The sequence below is a fragment of the Ananas comosus genome, linkage group 16, assembly GCF_001540865.1.
Source record: "Ananas comosus cultivar F153 linkage group 16, ASM154086v1, whole genome shotgun sequence".
Taxonomy (NCBI): domain Eukaryota; kingdom Viridiplantae; phylum Streptophyta; class Magnoliopsida; order Poales; family Bromeliaceae; genus Ananas; species Ananas comosus.
Window position 1 is genome coordinate 9,273,829 of NC_033636.1, and position 20,809 is coordinate 9,294,637.

Sequence of the window (20,809 nt, forward strand, 5' to 3'; positions counted from 1 at the left end):
ATATCCGAGAACTATTATTCTTAAATAAAAAATTTACGTTTGGCTATAAAGAAGAAATAAGGGGTTATCCCTTTTCTTATCCCTAATCTAAACGGTGCCTCAGAGTATTTTGTGCTTGCTTTTGAATCTCAGTTTTCGCTTTCGCACTAAAGAAATTTTTTGTTACGTGAAATACAAAGAAAAACAAGCCCAACAAACAAAGTTCAGAAAAATATTTCAACTTTTCGCTGCACTAAGGCTGCGTTTGGTTGGAGAACTAAATTTTGGAGAACAACTTTTGTTGTTCCCGAGAACAGGAAATATTCCGGTACAAGATAGAATAATTGTAAATTTGTGTTTGGATGCATTCGAGGATATTCTAGAGGATATCCTTAATAGCGTTTGGATAAAAAGTCTAGAACAACGTCTAAATATATTTTTAAAAATAAAATAATTAATTTATATTAGTATATTTTATATAAAATTATTTATAAAATTATTTCATATAGTAATTTATAATATAATATTTTATGTAAGAATCTAATTTAAAATAATATATATTATTTTATTATATATAATAATTTATTTTATGTAATAATTTATTTTCTATAATTTATTCATAATATATTAATGAATAAAGTATAATACTAACAATATCCCTATATTTTTAATTAATAATTAGTATAAATTTTAATACAAATAAAAAATATATATATAATTAAATATTAAAGTATAAATGATAGAGTTTAATAAAATAAAAAATATATCAAATTTAATTAATTTATATTATATAATAAAATTTAAGTATAAATATATTATCATAAAAATTTAAGTATAAATTTCAATACAATTTATATATATATATATATATATATATATATATGATAAAATGATTTTATGTATATAATACTTAATATAAAATAAAATAATTAAATATTAATATATAAATGATAAAACTTAATAAAATAAAATACATATCAAATTTAATTAATTTATATTATATAATAAAATTTAAGTATAAATATATTATCATAAAAATTTAAGTATAAATTTCAATACAAGTTAAAATATATATATAATATATGAAAAAATAATTTTATGTATATAATAATTAATATAAAATAAAATAATTAAATATTAATATATAAATGATAAAACTTAATAAAATAAAATATATATCAAATTTAATTAATTTATATTATATAATAAAATTTAAGTATAAATATATTATCATAAAAATAATATTTATATTAATATATTTATTTATTAAATTTGAGCATTCATTTAATTTATTTGAAATTAATTAAAATAAAGTATAAAAAATTAAAAGGCCAGAAAAAAAAAAAAAAAAAAAAAAAAAAAAAAGCCCAAATCTCTTGTCCAGCTTGTTTTAGGGAGAACAAGCTTACCGGATTGTTCCCGGCTTAACGGGTTGTTCCGGGAACAACCCGGTTGTTCCAAAATGCATTGTGTTTGGAGGGATATCCCGCCTTGTTCTGGGATATCCCTCCAACCAAACGCAGCCTAAAGTTTTAAACTTTTTATTTTATATTCGATATTCTCATCAGTAAAAGAAAATGTTATTTTAATGCTAGACCTCATAGTCAGTCAACTTGTCCAAGTTGCAAACAAGTTAAATTTACGTTCTTTTTCCTTTATCAGTTTAATTTTAGGTAAAAAAATATGCAGAATTTATCCGAGCTATGGATTACTTTGAATTAGTTATTCAATCTTTCAAAATTTTAATTTTGTATCCAATCTTTCAATTTGTTTGATTTGAGTCAATTAACGGTATTCTGACTTCAAATTTCATTCATATTTAGTTAGTATAATTTATGTAATTTGTACAACTATTTTTTTTGTTAAAGTAAAGTTTAAATTTTGAGCCCAAGAACTGTTAACTAATTTAAATTAAACAAATTGAAAGATTAGATAGTAAAATTAAAATTTTAAAAAATTAAATAATCAATTCAAAATTATTTATTGTTCAAATAAGATTTACTTATTTATTTTCTTAGTTTTTAAATTGACATCTCGTACGCTGTTTACTGAGCCTCATGGTCGTTGTGTGAACACGTTCTCCCCTAACGAAACTCTCCTAATTTAAGTACTATTTTAGAAACGTGTATTATTACTAGAAAAATCGTGCAAAAAATTAATTGTAGGGGCCACGATATATAAATGGATAGTTGTTGGATTGATGTGATTGGACAGGTAAAATTTGTACTACATAAACTTTGGATTGATTCAGATATTGTATTATTCAAAATTAATCAAATAAAAAATTATTTAGATCAAAAACTATTTTTAATTTACTGCTACGTATGCAAAATTTCAAATTGTTTATAACATTTTTATCATAATATATAAAAGTTATTTCAGGAGCTGAAATAAACCGTCGCTTGCGTAATAGATAAACTCAATTGTGCTTGAGATCTTCAAGTTGCCCTCATCAACTAATACCATTTTTAATTGAGAGAAATTGTTAAATTGCGTATGCAAGTCATGCACAAAGTATTAATTTTTTGACAACCACATTGGAATACAAATAAAAAACATGCTACATTAATAAATGAATCAAGAAAACAAAAGTCTACATGTTAGTTTGAATTTGGCATGCATATTGTCACACCAAAAACGATCGATTTGACCTTTCCTTGGAACATATATAATAAAAAATTGAATTAATAGTAAGCAGTCGCAGCCACAATACTAGGTAGATCTAATCTAAGTCACTCCAGTGTTTAATTTACTTTAAATTTTTTAACTACTTTCGTTCGAGTGCATGGTAGCGATCGATCAGGTGAATATATAACATTGTCGTGCGCACTAATTAAAAAGATTACGAATGCGGCAACATGATCGCAGAATGAAAACCGAACGAAGAACCTTGAAGCATGCATGTAGGGGGTTTAGGACTAGTTCTGATACGTAGTACATGACCGGAAAAATTGATCTCTTGGATTAGTAGTCTAGGACATAAATTAAGGGACAAAATGAATTACGAGTCAAAATCATTACTTAATTCTGTTGATCAAAATAAGTTGGAATCGGAATCGGAATGACTCATTACTTAATTCTGTTTGGTTCATCACTTGAATCGGAATCGGAATAAATCATTCCCATTGTCGGTGTTTAGTTCAGGTGGATATAAAAAACGTAATCAAATTAATATACTAATATTGTCTTTATAATATATTAATTTAAATTCAAATTAAAAATTAAATATTAAAAATTTACATCAAAATTTTGAAATAATGTCAAAATTTTAAATCTATTTTTTTAAAAAAAAATTAAACTTTGAAGTTGAGTGGATAATTCAAGATATGAAACTAAATTTTGATTTATTCAAATTCAAACTTAAAATTACAATTTAAATTTTAATTTGAATCTATAAATTTAATTTAAGTTTGAAAGAAAATTTGAATAAAACTTTATATAAATTAAAATTTAATTTAAACTCAAATTCATAAGTTAGATTCGAAATACTTGATTAAATTTTAATTTTTAATTTAAGTTCAAATTAAAATTTAAAATTATGTATTTAATTTTTAAATTTTAACTCATAGTTTAATTAAAAAATTTGAAAAAATAAATTTAATCGGAATAAATATCCATTCCGTCCGGATTCAACTTCTAATCTGGCCTCCTAGGCCGGATTGAAAAAAGAGGTGATTAGGAGATTCCCATTCCACTCGGGAATCGAAATCGGAATGGGACTCCCGCGTACCAAACACCGACAAACGGATTCACCCATTCCGATTCCGATTCCAAAGTGAAAAAGAAGCGAACCAAACACGCCCTAAGTGCAGTAGATAAAACCCCCACTAGATACTGGAACTCCAGATCGATCGAAGATGTATTGTTGTAATTGTTTCTCAGGAGCAACGAATTACGAATTGAAGTGAACAAGTCAAAATTTGATAGATATCAATTTGAAGTACATGCAAGGTTGAATGGACGAAATTAACTGCTTTTACGTACGTACCCCTAGTTTGAATGCGAAGCAAAGATCTCAAACGCAATCACGGCGCCTCCTCAAGTAGCAGTTGGAATACAAGCCACAACACTAGTTAACGTCCCTGAGGGGGCTTTTACAACCAAGGAAAAGGTGTCGTGTGAGTGACGCTAACTTTGAAACAAAGACAAAAAAAGGGAAAAAAAAAGGTACGAATTAATGAAGATTTGTATTCAAATTAGAAAGTTATTAAAAATATTATTGATGAGTCAGCAAAGATGGCATGCAATAATAGCAGTTAATTAAAAAGGATTAATTATATCAGAATAAAAACTTAAGCTTATAGATGGGGTATAAATAAGGTATCTAGAGCTGATCTTAAGACCGGCTAAACCACCCTATTTCGACGTAGCGTAATTCGAGCGTAGTTGGAGGAAATCGAACCAATACAAAATGTGACCAAGTTCGAAATGTGAAATAATTACGCTTCGAATATGAGCGTTTGAACAGTGTTTAAATATTTTTATTTAACACTCTGGACTCGAGACTTTTGGTAAGCCCATGACGTGGACTTAAATTAAATGGGAGAAAATTAATAATGCGAGAAGCCTGATCGATGTGATTCGAATTCAGGACTTTCTATTTTGATAACATGTGAAACAATCGTTGGACTTTAAAAACTTTAAGCTGATAGAGAACTATGTTTAAATATGTTTATATTCAATAGGTATATATATAACTAATTATTTTCTTAATATCAATGTAACAAACAAAGTTTAAGTCGATGATATATATACTTCGAGGTGCATAAATCCTGAATACACCTGTAGCATCACTATATATACGAAAGGTCAAAAAAAAAGAAAAAGGAATGAGGCCCATTAATTAAGTAGTTTCAAGTTTCAACTGCGCATGCACTGGGGCATCTGGAAAAAGTGCTTCGCGGAGAAATATTGCTTTTGCTGCGCTGTGCATGAACTGACGAGCAACTTTGAAAACTACGGGGAATGAGAGAGAGTTGCTGTCACAAAAAGCGTGGGGGAATTTGGGTGCGGGTCCGAGTCACGAATCCAATAGGAAAGTGTTGGGTGTGGAATTTACGACTCATACGTAGGTTTCAACTGAGATTGCGTATCCTTCGGGTTCAAAACAGGTACGTAAATTATTCCGAGGATCTAAATTTCGAACCTTCTATATAATATACTCGGATACCATGTTAAATAATATGAAATAGTTATTAATCTTCAGAAGCTTAAGCTGACGTAGAATAGTAATCTTAATATTAATATTATAGTATATATGATGAATTTAATTTGGAGAAAAAGAAAAATGAAGTTGAGGAGGACATTTGAAAATTGAGTATAGGTGGTGGGGTCTCCACACATTTTTACTTTTAAAAATGATCAACTCTCATGTATAGTGGAGAGCCACTATAAGATCTGTATACCTAAATTAGGTTCTAGGCTTTTGGTGTGCTCTGAGGAGGTTAGCAAATTAAATGAGAAGTGCTTTTAACAATGTAAAGTGAGTTTTGTAACTTTTTTTCTTTTGGTTTTTCGGGTCATTAGGAACTAGCTAGCTTTAAAAAGATTAATTTGATGCCACGAATACAATAGAAATGGCGCAAATTCTCTACGGACTAGCATACAGGAAATTTTTTATGCACAAAGCTTACTATACGCGAACGATTACAGGAAATTTTTTATGCACAAAGCTTACTATACGCGAACGATATGGTCGCCAATGTGTGGAATTAATGAGTCTTCTCATCCGATTAATCTGACTTTGTAAGTTAAGCATCGACCAGATCACAATAATACGCCTCAAAAGGCTCTCTCTTTTCATATGAACGTGAGCTGATCTGCGCATACAGATAAACTTTAGTTGGTTCTCACGACGTGTTTTTGCTGGGCTGATATGAAAATCTTTTGCAAATAAATTACTCTCTTTTCCTTTTTTAGGATGCAAACTAGATTAGGTTTGTCTCCTTAAAAGAAATGAAAATTTTATTCTAGTGCTAATGATATGATGATGCTTACTATGCGTTCTACGTAGGCATGTCACACAATATTGCTTTGTGGGTTTAATATATTACTTAATCCAATATCAAAAGTTATTAAATTAATTAGCTTTACCTAGATGTCTAGGTCATGTGTGTGGCTTGAGCTAGCCTGTTTAATTTTGGACTCTTTATTCGCACCAATAGAAAACATTAAACTTTTTAATTTTTTTATACACCTAAACTTGTACAACTTCTAGGCACTTAATTTTTTCTTTTTTAAAAGTTAAACATTTGGTTTTGCCTTTTAAGTTGACGATATTCTGAAAACTAAGCCAAATTATATGTCGACGGTCATTTGGTGTAGCTTTTAAAGTACTTTTTTTTACCCTAAAAACAAAAAACTTTCAACATGTGAAATTCAAACTAACTTTATTAGAGAAAAGTTAGGAAATTATAGTTGATTAAAAATCTTTTATGTTTAATTAAATATCACTCCAGTAAACAGCTCTAATAATCAGTTCCGATCACTAAGAATCTCGTGCTGAACCAAACACGTCCTTCTTCACAGATCTTTTGCATGACTATATGCAACTTTCGAAAACCAGAAACAGATCGGATTCACAACAACTTGTTGAAATTAATGATGAAAAGCTAGAAAACATGTGCAAGAAAATCGAATGTGAAAATCGATCGAATATGTACCAGAAAAAAAGAAAAAAAAGGAGTTAGGAATTTCATAAAAAGTACTTGCAACCTCCTTGATTCAATGATTCCTGACATAATGTGAAAGGCAAACATGTGCAAGAATATTGTAATCAAGCTGTCAATGGGCTTCGTACTTTTGGTAGAACAAAATTAATAATCTCTTTTGGGGTTGGAATTAAGCTAAATTGCAATTTTGGCCCTCAAACTATGAAGTAGGTGGCTTTTTGATTCTCAAAATTTTAATTTATTATAATTATTGGTCCAAACTTTATATTGTTACAATAAAATTGTACAATTTAATTTTGTTGCCTAGATATTGATGTGCTACGTACTAATATGAAGCCCTCAATGATAACTTTATTATATTACTATCACAACAACAACACATCAGTATTGAGTTAATTAAATGGGTATGTGAAATTTTAGTTGCAACAATCTAAAAAATTTGAGCAGAAAGTTACAACATATCAAAAAAGTTAGTTTGAGAACTAATAATGTAATTTAGCATTCCAATAAGGTAGATGAAAAGCGTAAATCTTTTCTATGCTAATCACTTATTTTCATCTCAAAGATCGAAATCGGGCACGCAAGGTCGAATTTCAAACCTTCGACTCTGCTTCTCGGAATACTAACCATCTGTGCGTGCTAGCTCATAAACTGCACTCCAAAAAACTCTTTTCTACACCACTTGTTTTCACTACTCAAAAGGCTGAAGGCCTAAGGGGTCTGAATTCTGAACCTTCTAATCTGCTATTCAGAAATATCAAATATCTGCGCAAGTCAGTGCTGGTAATTAACATGCCTGCTACTTATCACTCTTCCGTTTTTGCGTCACCACCACCACTTCCATCATCTTGCGCAGGTCAAATTCCAGACCTTCTAATCTGCTTCTAGAAATACCAATCATCTACGCAAACAAACCTATAAACCCCACTCCAAAAAATCTTTTCTACATTTGTAGCTTATTTCACTACTCCAATGGCTAAAAGCCGGCGTGCAAGGGGTCTGAATTTCGGACCTTCGAATCTACTATTCCGGACCTTCGAATCTTAATTGATTCACATTTTTAACTAAGTTAATTTTTAAATAAAATAAAACAAAGCGTGTAGCATGCTACCTATCTCTCTCTCAAAAAAAAAAAAAAATCAAATATCTAGGCAAGTCAGTGGTGCTAACTAACATGTCTGTCACTTGTCATTCCTTGCAGCCAACTCCTTTCTGGCTTATTTGTCACCACTACCACTTCCATCATCTTGCGCGGGTCGAATTCCAGACCTTCCAAGATGCTCCTGGAAATACCAATCATCTACGCAAACAAATCTATAAATCCCACTCCAAAAATTCTTTTTTACACTTATCACTCATTTCACTACTCCAAAGGTCGAAAGCCGCCACACAGGGGGTCTGAATTTCGAACCGTCTAATCTGCTGTTCAGTACTATCAAATATCTGGATAAGTCTGTGGTGATAATTATATGGCCGTCACTTTTCACTCTTCCGTTCTGGACCCAACTCCTCTGTGGCTCTCCTGTCACCACCACCACTTCCATCATCCCCTTTGTTAATTTGTTGTGACCTGTGAATGATGAATACATATTATTATTATATTATATAAAATGTGTACATGTATATATATTTAGTTCAAGTGGGAGGCTCCCACGTGACAAAACGCAGCCAACCAAATTACACCACTTTCGACCTCATCGCCGTTGTACGGCGACCAAACAAACCGCTTGAAGAAAACGTGCATGCATGCGCTCCACATCACCCTCCCCACTTTGTGCATGCAGTAGTGCTTATCACTTATCACAGTTATATCATATGAATACTCCGTAAAAGTTTAATAATTATATAGAAGATTTATATTAATTATGTTTTGTGGGATCTCGGTAAATTTGCACATAAACTAATCAATAATCTTATGAGTACAACATTTTGAGATCGGATATGTATGATTGTATGCATTAAGAGAAACTTATACTTTGAGTTGACCAAAAGAACTTTTGATAAATCGCTAATGTGTTGATAAGGCAGTATAACATGTCGCACATGCGTGCATGAATCAAGCTCAAAATTTTTTATATTATTTATGCCCACACATTAATAGTCTAATCCTACAATCATACAAAAATACCTAATTCATTAGCCTCATTTGAGAATAAGAATAGTAGAAGCACTTAATTTCCTTCTTTTATCGAATATTCACTTAATTTCCTTTTTTTTTTTCCAGCAATAGATTGTCACACCTAGCTCGGAGGTTAATGTATCAATCTCTTAATATTTCTGATGAGATAAAGTTAACAGCTCAGCACTTAGCAATTAGTTTAATAATTTAAGAGTAAACTTCAAATACCACTCCTGTGGCTTCGTGCTTTCTAACTTTAGTACCCTATGGTTTAAAGTGTATCAGTTAGTATCTTGTGATTTTATTTTTATTTTTCGTGAGTTTTTCCGTTAATATTTTGTTAAATTATATACAAAAAACTTCAGATACCTCATCTAGATTTATCGAATATTCACTTTAGTACCATTTGGTTTTAACTTTGCCACTGATTTAACAGAAAAAAAATTAGTAGAATTGATAATAAAAGGATAAAAATAAAATCATAGGGCATTAAATTGATACACTTTAAATCACAGGGTATTAAAGTGAAAAAGTGTGAAACCACAGGGGTAGAATTTGAAGCTTTTCCATAATTTAATTAACAACATTCAGCCTAAACATCTAATCCCGAAAAATTATTTTAAACATTTCGCACTACTACTTAATTAGGATATAAATATTTTTTGAGTTATTGATCATTCTTAGAATAATTAGTTGAAAACTTGATGATTAGTATACAAACTTTTAAATTCGAAGCTTTAAGTTTTTTTTTTTTTAAGAAAAAAAACTTAGGAGCTCGTGCTCTACTTCGGCGCGTTGGATGGTGGACCAACGACATCCCTTGAATTCTCATTTCACGGCGATAGCGCGAATCACGGGCGTTACGGTCCAACCGCTGGATCCGACGGTCAACGTTGGTCCTTTGCTTTGATAAACGATGCATTGGTGGGAAACGTGGACTCGAGAGGACCCTCGCATATTCGATGGCTTATCCACCTAATGATGTGACCAAAACTTAAGTTATCAATTCAAATATGATGGTTTATCTATAAAAAGAACTTCTATTAAAAAATATGCATATTCGAAGCTACTTAGGAATATTCGTGTGGTAGAGATAGAATTTGCAACTGGTCGGGTCGGGTCAGATTTGATTGAGCTAAATATACTGATCCATTAAAACCAACCTGACTCAAAGCAATTTGTCGAACTAACCTATCAATCTGATTCCATCCAATTCAATCCACGAATCTAACTCAACCAAACTTGTCGATCAGTCAATTCTACCCAACTGATGATCAACCCTTCAACCATGTTAAATAAAGCATTACTATATGTACACTTATTTTATAAGTGTAAAATTTACATCTTGATGTTTGAAAGATTATGATATACTCATTTGTCACATCAAACTTTTTTAATACTTAAAAATTTTAAAAAATTTATAAACTTTTGGATGCAATGGGTGTAAGATATATCCCCCCATATGGGTTGTAAAAATAAATATTTTCTATTGAATAATACGGCATAATTGTTAAAAAATAATATTTATAATAATAATAATAATAATATTCTATTGTTAATTGGCCCATCTCTATTAGATTACATGACAAAAAGAGAATAAGAGCACACATATTATGAGCAATTAGTGTGTTTTATTACATAAAAGTAAACTAATACGCCTTATTAAATTAAATTATTTTCTAAAGATAAAAAAAGGCATATACATATATATATTCCATACTCCCTATGTTTATGTAGGATTATATGTCTTGGTGCATGTAATCGAAAAAATACCCTGTTTTCCTTTTACAATTTTAAAGTAAACTGTTTATTTTTGTTCTTTAATTTGATGCTATGTTAATTATAAGTCAATAAGCCAATGATTATTAGGTCTAGCTTCTTGAACATTTTCTACTCTTAAAAAATGCTTATTTAAAAATCTACATTAAACAACCAGTTCCGATGATGAAGAATCTCAATTAACGTTTGGAATATTAATGTTAGGAACCTCATAAAATAATAATAATATATAATAATGTATCACCGACCATTCTTAAAGTAAGTGGCAAAGAGTTTGGTGGTTTGTACCTGAGATCCAAGTTCGAAGGCTAGTTGATTCACATTTTTAGATAAGTTTATTTCTAAATGAAATAAACGAAGCGGATAGCATACTACCTATCTCTCAAAAAATAATAATAATAATAATAATGTATTTTCCTTAATTAAGCCCTTTCACATTAATAATAATAATAATAATAATGTATTTTCCTTAATTAAGTCCTTACACAATGTGAAAATCGAATATGCATGTGTAAAAAAATATTAGGAACCTCATAGGAAAAAAAAATTATACTTGTAGTTTTTAAAGAACCGTTATACTCTAAAAGTTTATACCGGTAGAAAATGATATTGAAATATTTATATACTTAACACTCTCTCCCAGTCTCAACATTTTTTGTAGGCCTATGACGTGAACTTGAATTAAATTAAAAAAAATTAATAATACTATGAGTCTGGTATGACTCGAACTTAGAATTTTTTTATTCTGAATCATGTTAAACAACCGTTGTATCCTAAAAACTTAAACTATTTTTTTCAAGAAAAAGGTAGTAAGCTACCCGCTCTAAAATCTTAAACTATTAAAAAATAGGAAAAACTTCAAAAACCCTCCCTGTGGTTTCGCACTTTTTCATTTTAGTACCTTGTGGTATAAAGTGTATATATCAAGTTAGTACCCTGTGGTTTATCACTTTATCACTTTAGTACCCTGTGGTTTAAAGTGTATCAAATTAGTACTCTGTGGTTTTATTTTTGTATCAAGTTAGTATCCTGTCGTTTTATTTTTGTATCAAAGTAGTACCCTGTGGTTTTTAAACCGCAGGGTACTAAAGTGATAAAGTGCGAAACCAGAGGGTACTAAAGTGATAAAGTGCGAAACTACAGGGTACTAACTTGATACACTTTAAACCACAGGGTACTAGAGTAAAAAGTGCAAAACCACAGGGTACTAACTTGATACACTTTAAATCACAGGATATTAAAGTGAGAAAAAGTGAAATCACAGAGTATTTCATGTTGTCCCTAAAAATTAATATTCAAATATTTTTATATTTAATAGTAGGTTCCTAAGTCCGTAAAGAAATGTAAAATCGAACATGCCCCCCAAAAAAAATTTGTAATTATTCAAGCTGTGCTCACTTGGTTTGCTATTTTGATATAGATAAAATAGGAGTCCAAAAAACCCTTTTACTTTTGTCACTTAACTATTTTATTACCCATGAAGTCGATACTAAATCATCCCCCTTTTTTTAAAAAAAAAATAGAACATGAGTAGAGGATTGGACACTCGACCTCCTAATCAGCTACTCAGAATACCAAGCATCTATGTTCGGCCGTGATGATAATTAACGTGATCATTTTTTAGGTCTGTATTTTTTTTTTTTAGTTGAGTATGGGAAGAAAAAAAAAAAAAATCAATGATTTCAAAATAAGCTGGTTCGACCGATCCGACCGTGATTTAGTCTATAAAACGATCTGATTCAATTCTTTGAACTAGATAAGTCAAAAAAAATACATTGAATTGTTTGAATCGATGGTTTAATCATCAAACTGGCGAATCAGTCAGATTTTAATCAAATCGACTCAATTTTTTCTTTTGTTAGTCATATTAAAATCTGACGATTTAAAATAACTTGGCTGCTTTTATTTTCTATTGCCATAAATTAATTTTATGAAAAGTGAAACTTAAAAATTTATATTTATTTAATTTGGTCTAAAAATCAGTATTTTAAAATTACTTATAATATGGAAAAATAATGTATGTATTTTTTTCTATATGATAAAATTAAAAATAATAATTAAATATGTACCACATCATGCTAATATCACTAATTCAACTAGTAATTGGCCCACCGATTGAACCAATAATTCTTGACCCGTTAACATTTTCAGATCACTATTGTACCCGATTTTTAAATCGTTGAAAAATAAGAAGGTCCAACCATAGTTAGCTAATTCGGATTTGACAAAAGTTCATTACGGATGTAATTAATACGAATAAAATTTGTATCCTAATTTTTAAATTCATTAAAAAATAAGACTTAAAAAATAAATTCGTCAATTATTCGGATACGCGATTTATATGAAAATTATACGTTCATCAATTAAAAATTTGAGATAAAAAATTCAATTATTAAATTAAACTTTTTTTTTAGATTTATGCCACTAACATAAATAGTTATAATTCTTAAGAATATAAAAATAGAAAGCTACAAAATAAAATAAATTAAGTAAAAAAATAATAACAAACTATATTATACACTATCATATATAAACAATCAAGAAAGAAAGAAAAATAAAATAGACCATAATTAAACGTAGAATATGTAAGTTTTCTTTTTTAGGACAAGCAAATAGAGAATTCATACTTAAGCATAAAATATAAATTAACCCTTACCTCAATATAAAATAATATAAGATTTATTATTATAATTTTTAATAATTTGTGAATAATTTGGCTAGCTCAAAAAATTCGCATTTTATTTTTTTAAAAGAAAATAGCACATGGCCTGTTTTATTGGAATTTTCAATAATTCGCGAATTAACTAACAAAGGGTCCAACATATTTTGGCTCCCGGACATCTTTTATTGAATATAAATATTAAAAATACTGTTCTCTGACAGTTTAAACTTTAGAGAATAATAATTATTATATAAATTAATATAATATCATAGAAGAATTTTCTGAGTTTGAGTCCCGTCAAACTCCCAATCTCATTTAATTTTCTCTCGTTTAATTTAAATCCACGTACTTATAATTTGTTTTGTGTAGCAAAGAATACATATATATGTCAAGTGTAGGGATGCATTGTTTTTTTTTTTTTTTTTGAGCGATAGGTAGCACGCTAGCTGCTTCGTTTATTTCATTTAGAAATAAACTTAGCTAGAGATGCGAATCAACTAGAATTCAAAATTGGATCTCGAGTACCAACTAACAAGCTCTTTGCCAGTTGCTTTAGGGACGGTCGGTAGGGATTCATTGTTATGTGTTGCGAATGAACACATATATATGTTAAATGTAGGAATGCAAATGGTGCAGACCCGGGAGGCAAGCAGATTAATATTTATTATATTTATATGTCAAGTGAAGAGATGCAATTGTTATGTGTTGCCATTGAACGCGCGCGCGCGCGCGCACACACACACACATATATATATATATATATATATATATATATATATATATATATATATATATATATGTCAAGTGTAGGGATGCAAACGATTAACGATACGGATTTAAGGACGAACACATTAACTTTTATTCTATTTTTTATCTTCCGTTTCATTTTTCTAATGAATTAGAGTGAATTCAAAACTATTAATTTTACTTATTAATTTTTTGTCTTCACTTATATTGTCTTATTTGGAGCTAGTGGAGCGACACGTTAGCTCTACCAGCTAGCCCGTATCCTTTTGCATGGCTCGTCACGTCTCACGTGGGAGGCTCCAACGTGCCAGACCCAGCCAACAAAAAATTAGACCATCTTCGAACCCAACGCTATACGGAGACCAAACCATTGAAGAACATTAACGCCCTCCACATCACCCCCCAAACTTTTGCTTGTCGCTTATCCCAATTGGTTCATGCATGCGCACGTCTCCAACTAGCTAGCTAGCACGTAAATTTAACAACATATTAAAACTGTGCGAGAACAATGTATGTATAGAGGATTCAATTCCCACATTAATTTAATGTTCACGATTGTAAGAAACGTTTTGGAACATCTCAGCTAAAGAATCTCTTATGAATTATTTGTGCTCGAACGCTGGGAAAATTTTATGTTTCTTATGACTATGTGCATGAACTGATTAATTAGTATTATCTCATCAAAAACAGCAATATATACATTAGTAATTTATAAGTGAAACATTTGGAGTAATTTAATTGTCGTACGTAGTACTATTTGTTGAGTTTTGCTAATCACCGATATAACACTTTGAACATGAATTAATGCATGAATTAATTAATCTAAAAATCTTTCAAAATATATATTTACACCAACACATTGATAGTCTAATTCAACAATCAAGTAAAAATACCAAATCCAACAATTAGTATGGAATTCACCATCTCAAAAAGAGCCTTATAATAAAACAAACTATGTAACCTAAATTTGAAAAAGAGTTGAGGATCGACACAAGCAGGATCTAACCCTACATAGCCATTCCCCCTCTATAAATACTCCACCACCTCTTCCACATCCAAACCATGCGTGCATATATTCACCCACCAAAGTAAACAACTTAGCTAATTGAAGAGTGCTTCTCATACATATCAAACAATGGCATCCAACACCCTCGTAGTTCTGGCCCTAACCCTAACCCTAGCCACCCTCTTCTCCTCCGCCACCCCAAGCTATCTGTGCCCGTGGTGTCCGCCGACCCCAACCCCTCCGACCCCCGCCCCGCCGCCCCCCTCCTCGTGCCCGATCGATGCGTTGAAGCTCGGAGTGTGTGCCAACGTGCTGGGCGGGCTCATCAATGGCACCATCGGCCATACGCCGGACGGGGAATGCTGCCCCCTGATCGCCGGTTTGGTTGACGTTGAGGTCACCGCCTGCCTCTGCATCGCCCTGAACTTGAACGTCCTCGGCAGCAACCACCTAATCCCTCTCTACCTCCCTGTCCTCCTCAATTACTGCGGCAAGCAATCCTCCAACTTCAAATGCCCCTAGGGGCGCGACGCACACGCATGCACACCTTTCGTATATTCTACTGCTATAAGTATTATACGGTTCATTTTCTATACTATATACGAGATATGCCCTATGTTAAGTGGCAATCTATCTAGCTCTATCACTTTCTCTTTTGGAAAGCACGTGCAGTTTAAACAGTATATACGCATGCGTATACATGTATGTCGCATACTTGTAATGTTCGTGCATGGTTTGCGATTTGCGTGTGTCATGTACGTTTGAGAATAAAGCCTTGATCTAGTATATCATTAATATAAATCATGATGCAACATGTATGCTTTGTTATTAAACTGGTGCGTGGATCTACATGTTGATTTGAGTTTTATACTTATGCATGTGCGCATGAGGAATGTCGAATGTTTAGTGGATGTGGAGACCGATCGAGAGAATGCTTGCAATCTTTTCTCCTCCAAATATTGTAAAATTATGATAACAGTTGGTTCCAAAAAAGTATGTAGTTTAAATGGTTGCTTAATATTAATCTTTATCTTTCATTATACGGTCATTTACTGTACTTAAAAAATGATTGACCGAGCAGTTTGTCACATTTTCTATATACTTTTATTACTCCTCATATGAAGTCCACGTGGCAAGGTTTGCTTCTCTTATAGGCGTGGGACCCGTCTATCAATATTACGTACCTTTTTTTCATTGAACTGTCGGTTCCTATTTGTTGTCGCTTCGTTTGGAGCATGTTCTATCTGGACAAAAAATTGACCGAATACATCGTCGTTCCTTCTTCCCTTTTTATTGGAGTTTTCATTACCGCCACTTTGTTCCCATCTATTGCGTCCATTCACAGTTTCGATTTTGCAATCCCTTCGCCGCTTCGATTTTATCCTATTGATTATGAAGAATTATTCTATACCCTTTTCCCTTTCTGTAAATGCCTATATATTAAGACATTCATTGTCTTTTACTGTACATGATCATATGTCGTTCCTATACCTTTTTCGCTTTATGTAAATGCCTATATATTAAGACATCCATCGTCTTTTACTGTACATGATCATATGTTCCTGTAAGAAGACCAGATTCCACTTGGCTGCAGCAGTTCCTCTGATTCCACTGATTTCACTTGTTTTTGATTCCATTTTGCCGCAATCGTTCCTCTAATTACTGATTTGTTTATTTCAAATTATCTACCGTATGTATATTTAAAAAATATATAATTTGTATCTTTTTTACTCAAGAATCTTTTTACTTCATCGGTTGTACGACCATTAGGTTATGAATTTGTAAGTCCGCCTTTACGCGATACTTACAAAAAAAAATTAATTTGTATATACAAATACAGATAATTATGCTATTGATGCTATTGATTGTTGTATAAATAAATAATAATATATATACCTAGTAATCCTATAAGAAATTTTTTATATTCCTTACGACGTCTAAGAAAAATATCTATTCGTAGTATCGCGAGCACTACAACAAATTCATAATTTAGTGGCATTTATTCCACAACATTTATTTAAATAATACTAATTAATATATTTAATAACGTTACTTGATAAGTGCCGTTAGATTTAATAATTTAGCAGCAATTTACAATTAATTTTGCAAAATAGAATAAATTTGCAGCATAATTTAGTGAATGCTGTTGAAATTTTCAGTATTTTATAAAAAATTAATACTAAATGTAATAAAGTAGCAGCACGCTAAATGGCGTAATATTTGCTCCGCTATATTTATTTAAATCATGCTAATTAATATATTTAGCAGCATTACTTGATAAATATTGTTGCTAGATTTAATTATTTAGCAACAATTTCCTATTAATATTACAAAATAAGATAAATTAGCAGCATAAATTAGTAAATGCTGCTAAATATAGTAAATTAGCAGCACTTGTTCCTAAATATTATTACTAATTAATATATAATTATTAATATATTCCTTTTTATTTAGAATTTAAAATTTTAAAATTAAAGTTTAAAATTTGAAACATATAATTTTAAAAATTAAACTTATAATTTTTAATTTTTAATTTTTAATTTTAAATTCTAAAATTTTTAATTTTTAATTTTTAATTTTATTTTAAATTTTAAATTTAAAACTTTAAAATTTGAAACTTTAAATTTGATATTGTAAAAATTAAAAATTTAAATTTAGTATCTATCTTTAAAATTTTAAATTTTAAATTTTAAAATAATAAAATAGAGGATTCAATTCCCAGCCAACAAAAAATTAGACCAACGAACCCAACGCTGTACGGAGACCAAACCATTGAAGAAACGTTTTGGAACATACTAGCTAGCTAGCACGTAAATTTAACAACATATTTAAACTGTGCGAGAACAATGCATAGAGGATTCAATTCCCACATTAATTTAATGTTCACGATTGTACGAAACGTTTCGGAACATCTCAACTAAAGAATCTCTTATGAATTATTTGTGCACGAACGCTGGGAAAATTTTATGTTTCTTATGACTATGTGCATGAACTGATTAATTAGTATTATCACATCAAAAACAGCAATATATACATTAGTAATTTATAAGTGAAACATGCATTTGGAGAAATTTAATTGTCATACGTAGTACTATTTGTTGAGTTTTGCTAATCACCGATATAACACTTTGAACATGAATTAATGCATGAATTAATTAATCTAAAAATCTTTCAAAATATATATTTACACCAACACATTGATAGCCTAATTCAGCAATCATGTAAAAATACCAAATCCAACAATTCGTATGGAATTCACCATCTCAAAAAGAGCCTTATAATAAAACAAACTATGTAACCTAAATTTGAAAAAGAGTTGAGGATCGACACAAGCAGGATCTAACCCTACATAGCCATTCCCCCTCTATAAATACTCCACCACCTCTTCCACATCCAAACCATGCGTGCATATATTCACCCACCAAAGTAAACAACTTAGCTAATTGAAGAGTGCTTCTCATACATATCAAACAATGGCATCCAACACCCTCGTAGTTCTAGCCCTAACCCTAACCCTAGCCACCCTCTTCTCCTCCGCCACCCCAAGCTATCTGTGCCCGTGGTGTCCGCCGACCCCAACCCCTCCGACCCCCGCCCCGCCGCCCCCCTCCTCGTGCCCGATCGATGCGTTGAAGCTCGGAGTGTGTGCCAACGTGCTGGGCGGGCTCATCAATGGCACCATCGGCCATACGCCGGACGGGGAATGCTGCCCCCTGATCGCCGGTTTGGTTGACGTTGAGGTCACCGCCTGCCTCTGCATCGCCCTGAACTTGAACGTCCTCGGCAGCAACCACCTAATCCCTCTCTACCTCCCTGTCCTCCTCAATTACTGCGGCAAGCAATCCTCCACCTTCAAATGCCCGTAGGCCATGCGCGCACGCACGCCTTTCGTATATTCTACTACTACTATTTGTATACAGTTGATTTTCTATGCTATATACGTGCGAGATGTCTCCTATGTGAAGTGGCAACCTACTCTGTTGCTTTCTCTTAGGAAAGTTTGAACACTATATACGCATACATGCATATGCATGTAAGTCGTGTACTTGTAATGTCCGTGGTTTGCAATTTGTGTGTGTCATGTATGTTTGAGAATAAAGTCTTGATCTACTCGTTTATTAATATCAAGTGTTAATATCAGTTTATCAAAGTTTTATACTTACAAGCGCATGTGTCTTTAGGGCTCGCAATCCAGTTCGCAATTATGCTCTGCTAGTTTAATAAACAAGCGAGCACGAGCCGCTCCTAGCTCATTCGTGTTCGGCTTGTTAATAACCCTGTATGCATGAGGAATGTTGAATGATTAGTGAAGTCCCATAAATGCGTTTAATTACTAGACAACCAAAGAATTTTTAGGTACTATATAACTACATTTTGGTAATTAAAATATACTACTCTTGACTCATTTTTACTATACCCCACCTAGGGGTGTAATGTGGCCGTGCTCCGGGCCGGCCAATGAAGAATTTTTTTTATTTTTTAAAAAAAATATATAAAATTTAAAAATAAACAAATAATTTTTTAAAAAAATTAAAATTTATAAAAATAATTATAATATAACAAATATTTAAATTTGTTAAAATATATATATTTTTTATTTTTTTTAAAAAAATTTGGAGAGCGGTTTTGATCCAATGGACCAAAATTGTTTGGTCCATTGGACCAAAAACCTCGTCCCAAGATCTGCCGTACCTTTAGAGGAGATCACCTGGAAAGAAAGGCCAAGGCCCTTCTCCCCAGGAGGGCCTTGGGGTTCGGGCCGTTCTGGCCCTGTTGGCACGGCCCAAGCGGGCCGTTCCGTGCGGAGCCAAGTCCCTCCCTTGGGCCCGGCACGGCCCAGGCCTATATTGGGTCCTGCCATGCCTGTCTGTTGGGCCCAAGAAGATTGGCCTAGCACGGCCCATAGAGCCGGGCCGGGAGCCGTCCCGGCCCGGCACCATGCTGCAGTAGCTATGCTGGACCAAGGCATGGCCCGTTTTACACCCCTAAGGCCACCTGAATTTACAAATCATAGAGTCAAACATACAAAATCCAAAGCATTAGAAATTCTGAAATCTAAATTTCATATATTCTAAAGTATTTTTTAGTGCATGGAACTATGGAAGAGACACAAATAATCTCTTGGAGAGTCTAAATTTATCACCACGTCATTTTTTATCTTTATCTAAGAATTAATAAATAATTCAACCATTAATGGGCAATAACAGATCGGCGACCCTCCAATGAGATATCGAGAAACTCCCTATTGAAATTTTACCCCACAAAATGAATGATTCGAAATAAATAATCAGGCAAAGTTAAATACTTTAAAATATTTTCTAATAATAATTTTACAAATTTGCACCTAAAAACTCGTATCACGAGCATCACCGTCCAACTGGCAGATCTAACGGTCAGCATCAATTTCTTTTATTTTAGATGCTTTATGCATTGGTGGAAAATGTGGACTCGGATAGACCCTCTCCTCTTCTAAAGTTTGAGATTACGCATTCGTATAAAGAGTTTATATACCCATCTAATTAATTTGTGAACAAAACTCAGTAATCAATTTAAGTATGCATGATGGTTCATCTATAAATTTTTTTAAAAAAAATATTATTAAAAAGTTATGTGTAATCCTATTTAGGAATGTCATGGTAGAACTAGGATTTGTCACGGGTCGGGTCGGGTTAGATTCAATTAAACATATTTAACTATCAAGATTATCCTAACTAAGCTTACTTATCGGGCAATTCGAGCCAAATATATCCATGCGCATTAACAAATAATACTTAGATATATATATTTATATAATCTTAAAAAAAAAAGAAATTAATGTTTATAATAACAATATATGTATATATCTT

General features: G+C 31.7%; 1 protein-coding gene across 1 annotated transcript; it reads left to right on the top strand.

The window, feature by feature from the left end:
- LOC109722114 lies at positions 15,037 to 19,062 on the top strand. Its single transcript, XM_020250000.1, has 2 exons — positions 15,037 to 15,482; positions 18,413 to 19,062. Exons 1-2 carry the CDS (start codon positions 15,093 to 15,095, stop codon positions 18,827 to 18,829), a joined length of 807 nt encoding a protein of 268 aa, XP_020105589.1. The 5' UTR covers positions 15,037 to 15,092; the 3' UTR covers positions 18,830 to 19,062.

Bases quoted from the DNA above. Each gene is read 5' to 3' on its own strand.
- LOC109722114 (XM_020250000.1), top strand. From the start codon at position 15,093: ATGGCATCCAACACCCTCGTAGTTCTGGCCCTAACCCTAACCCTAGCC. The intron at 15,483-18,412 runs TAGGGGCGCGAC...AGCTAATTGAAG, and splicing joins CCTCCAACTTCAAATGCCCC to AGTGCTTCTCATACATATCA.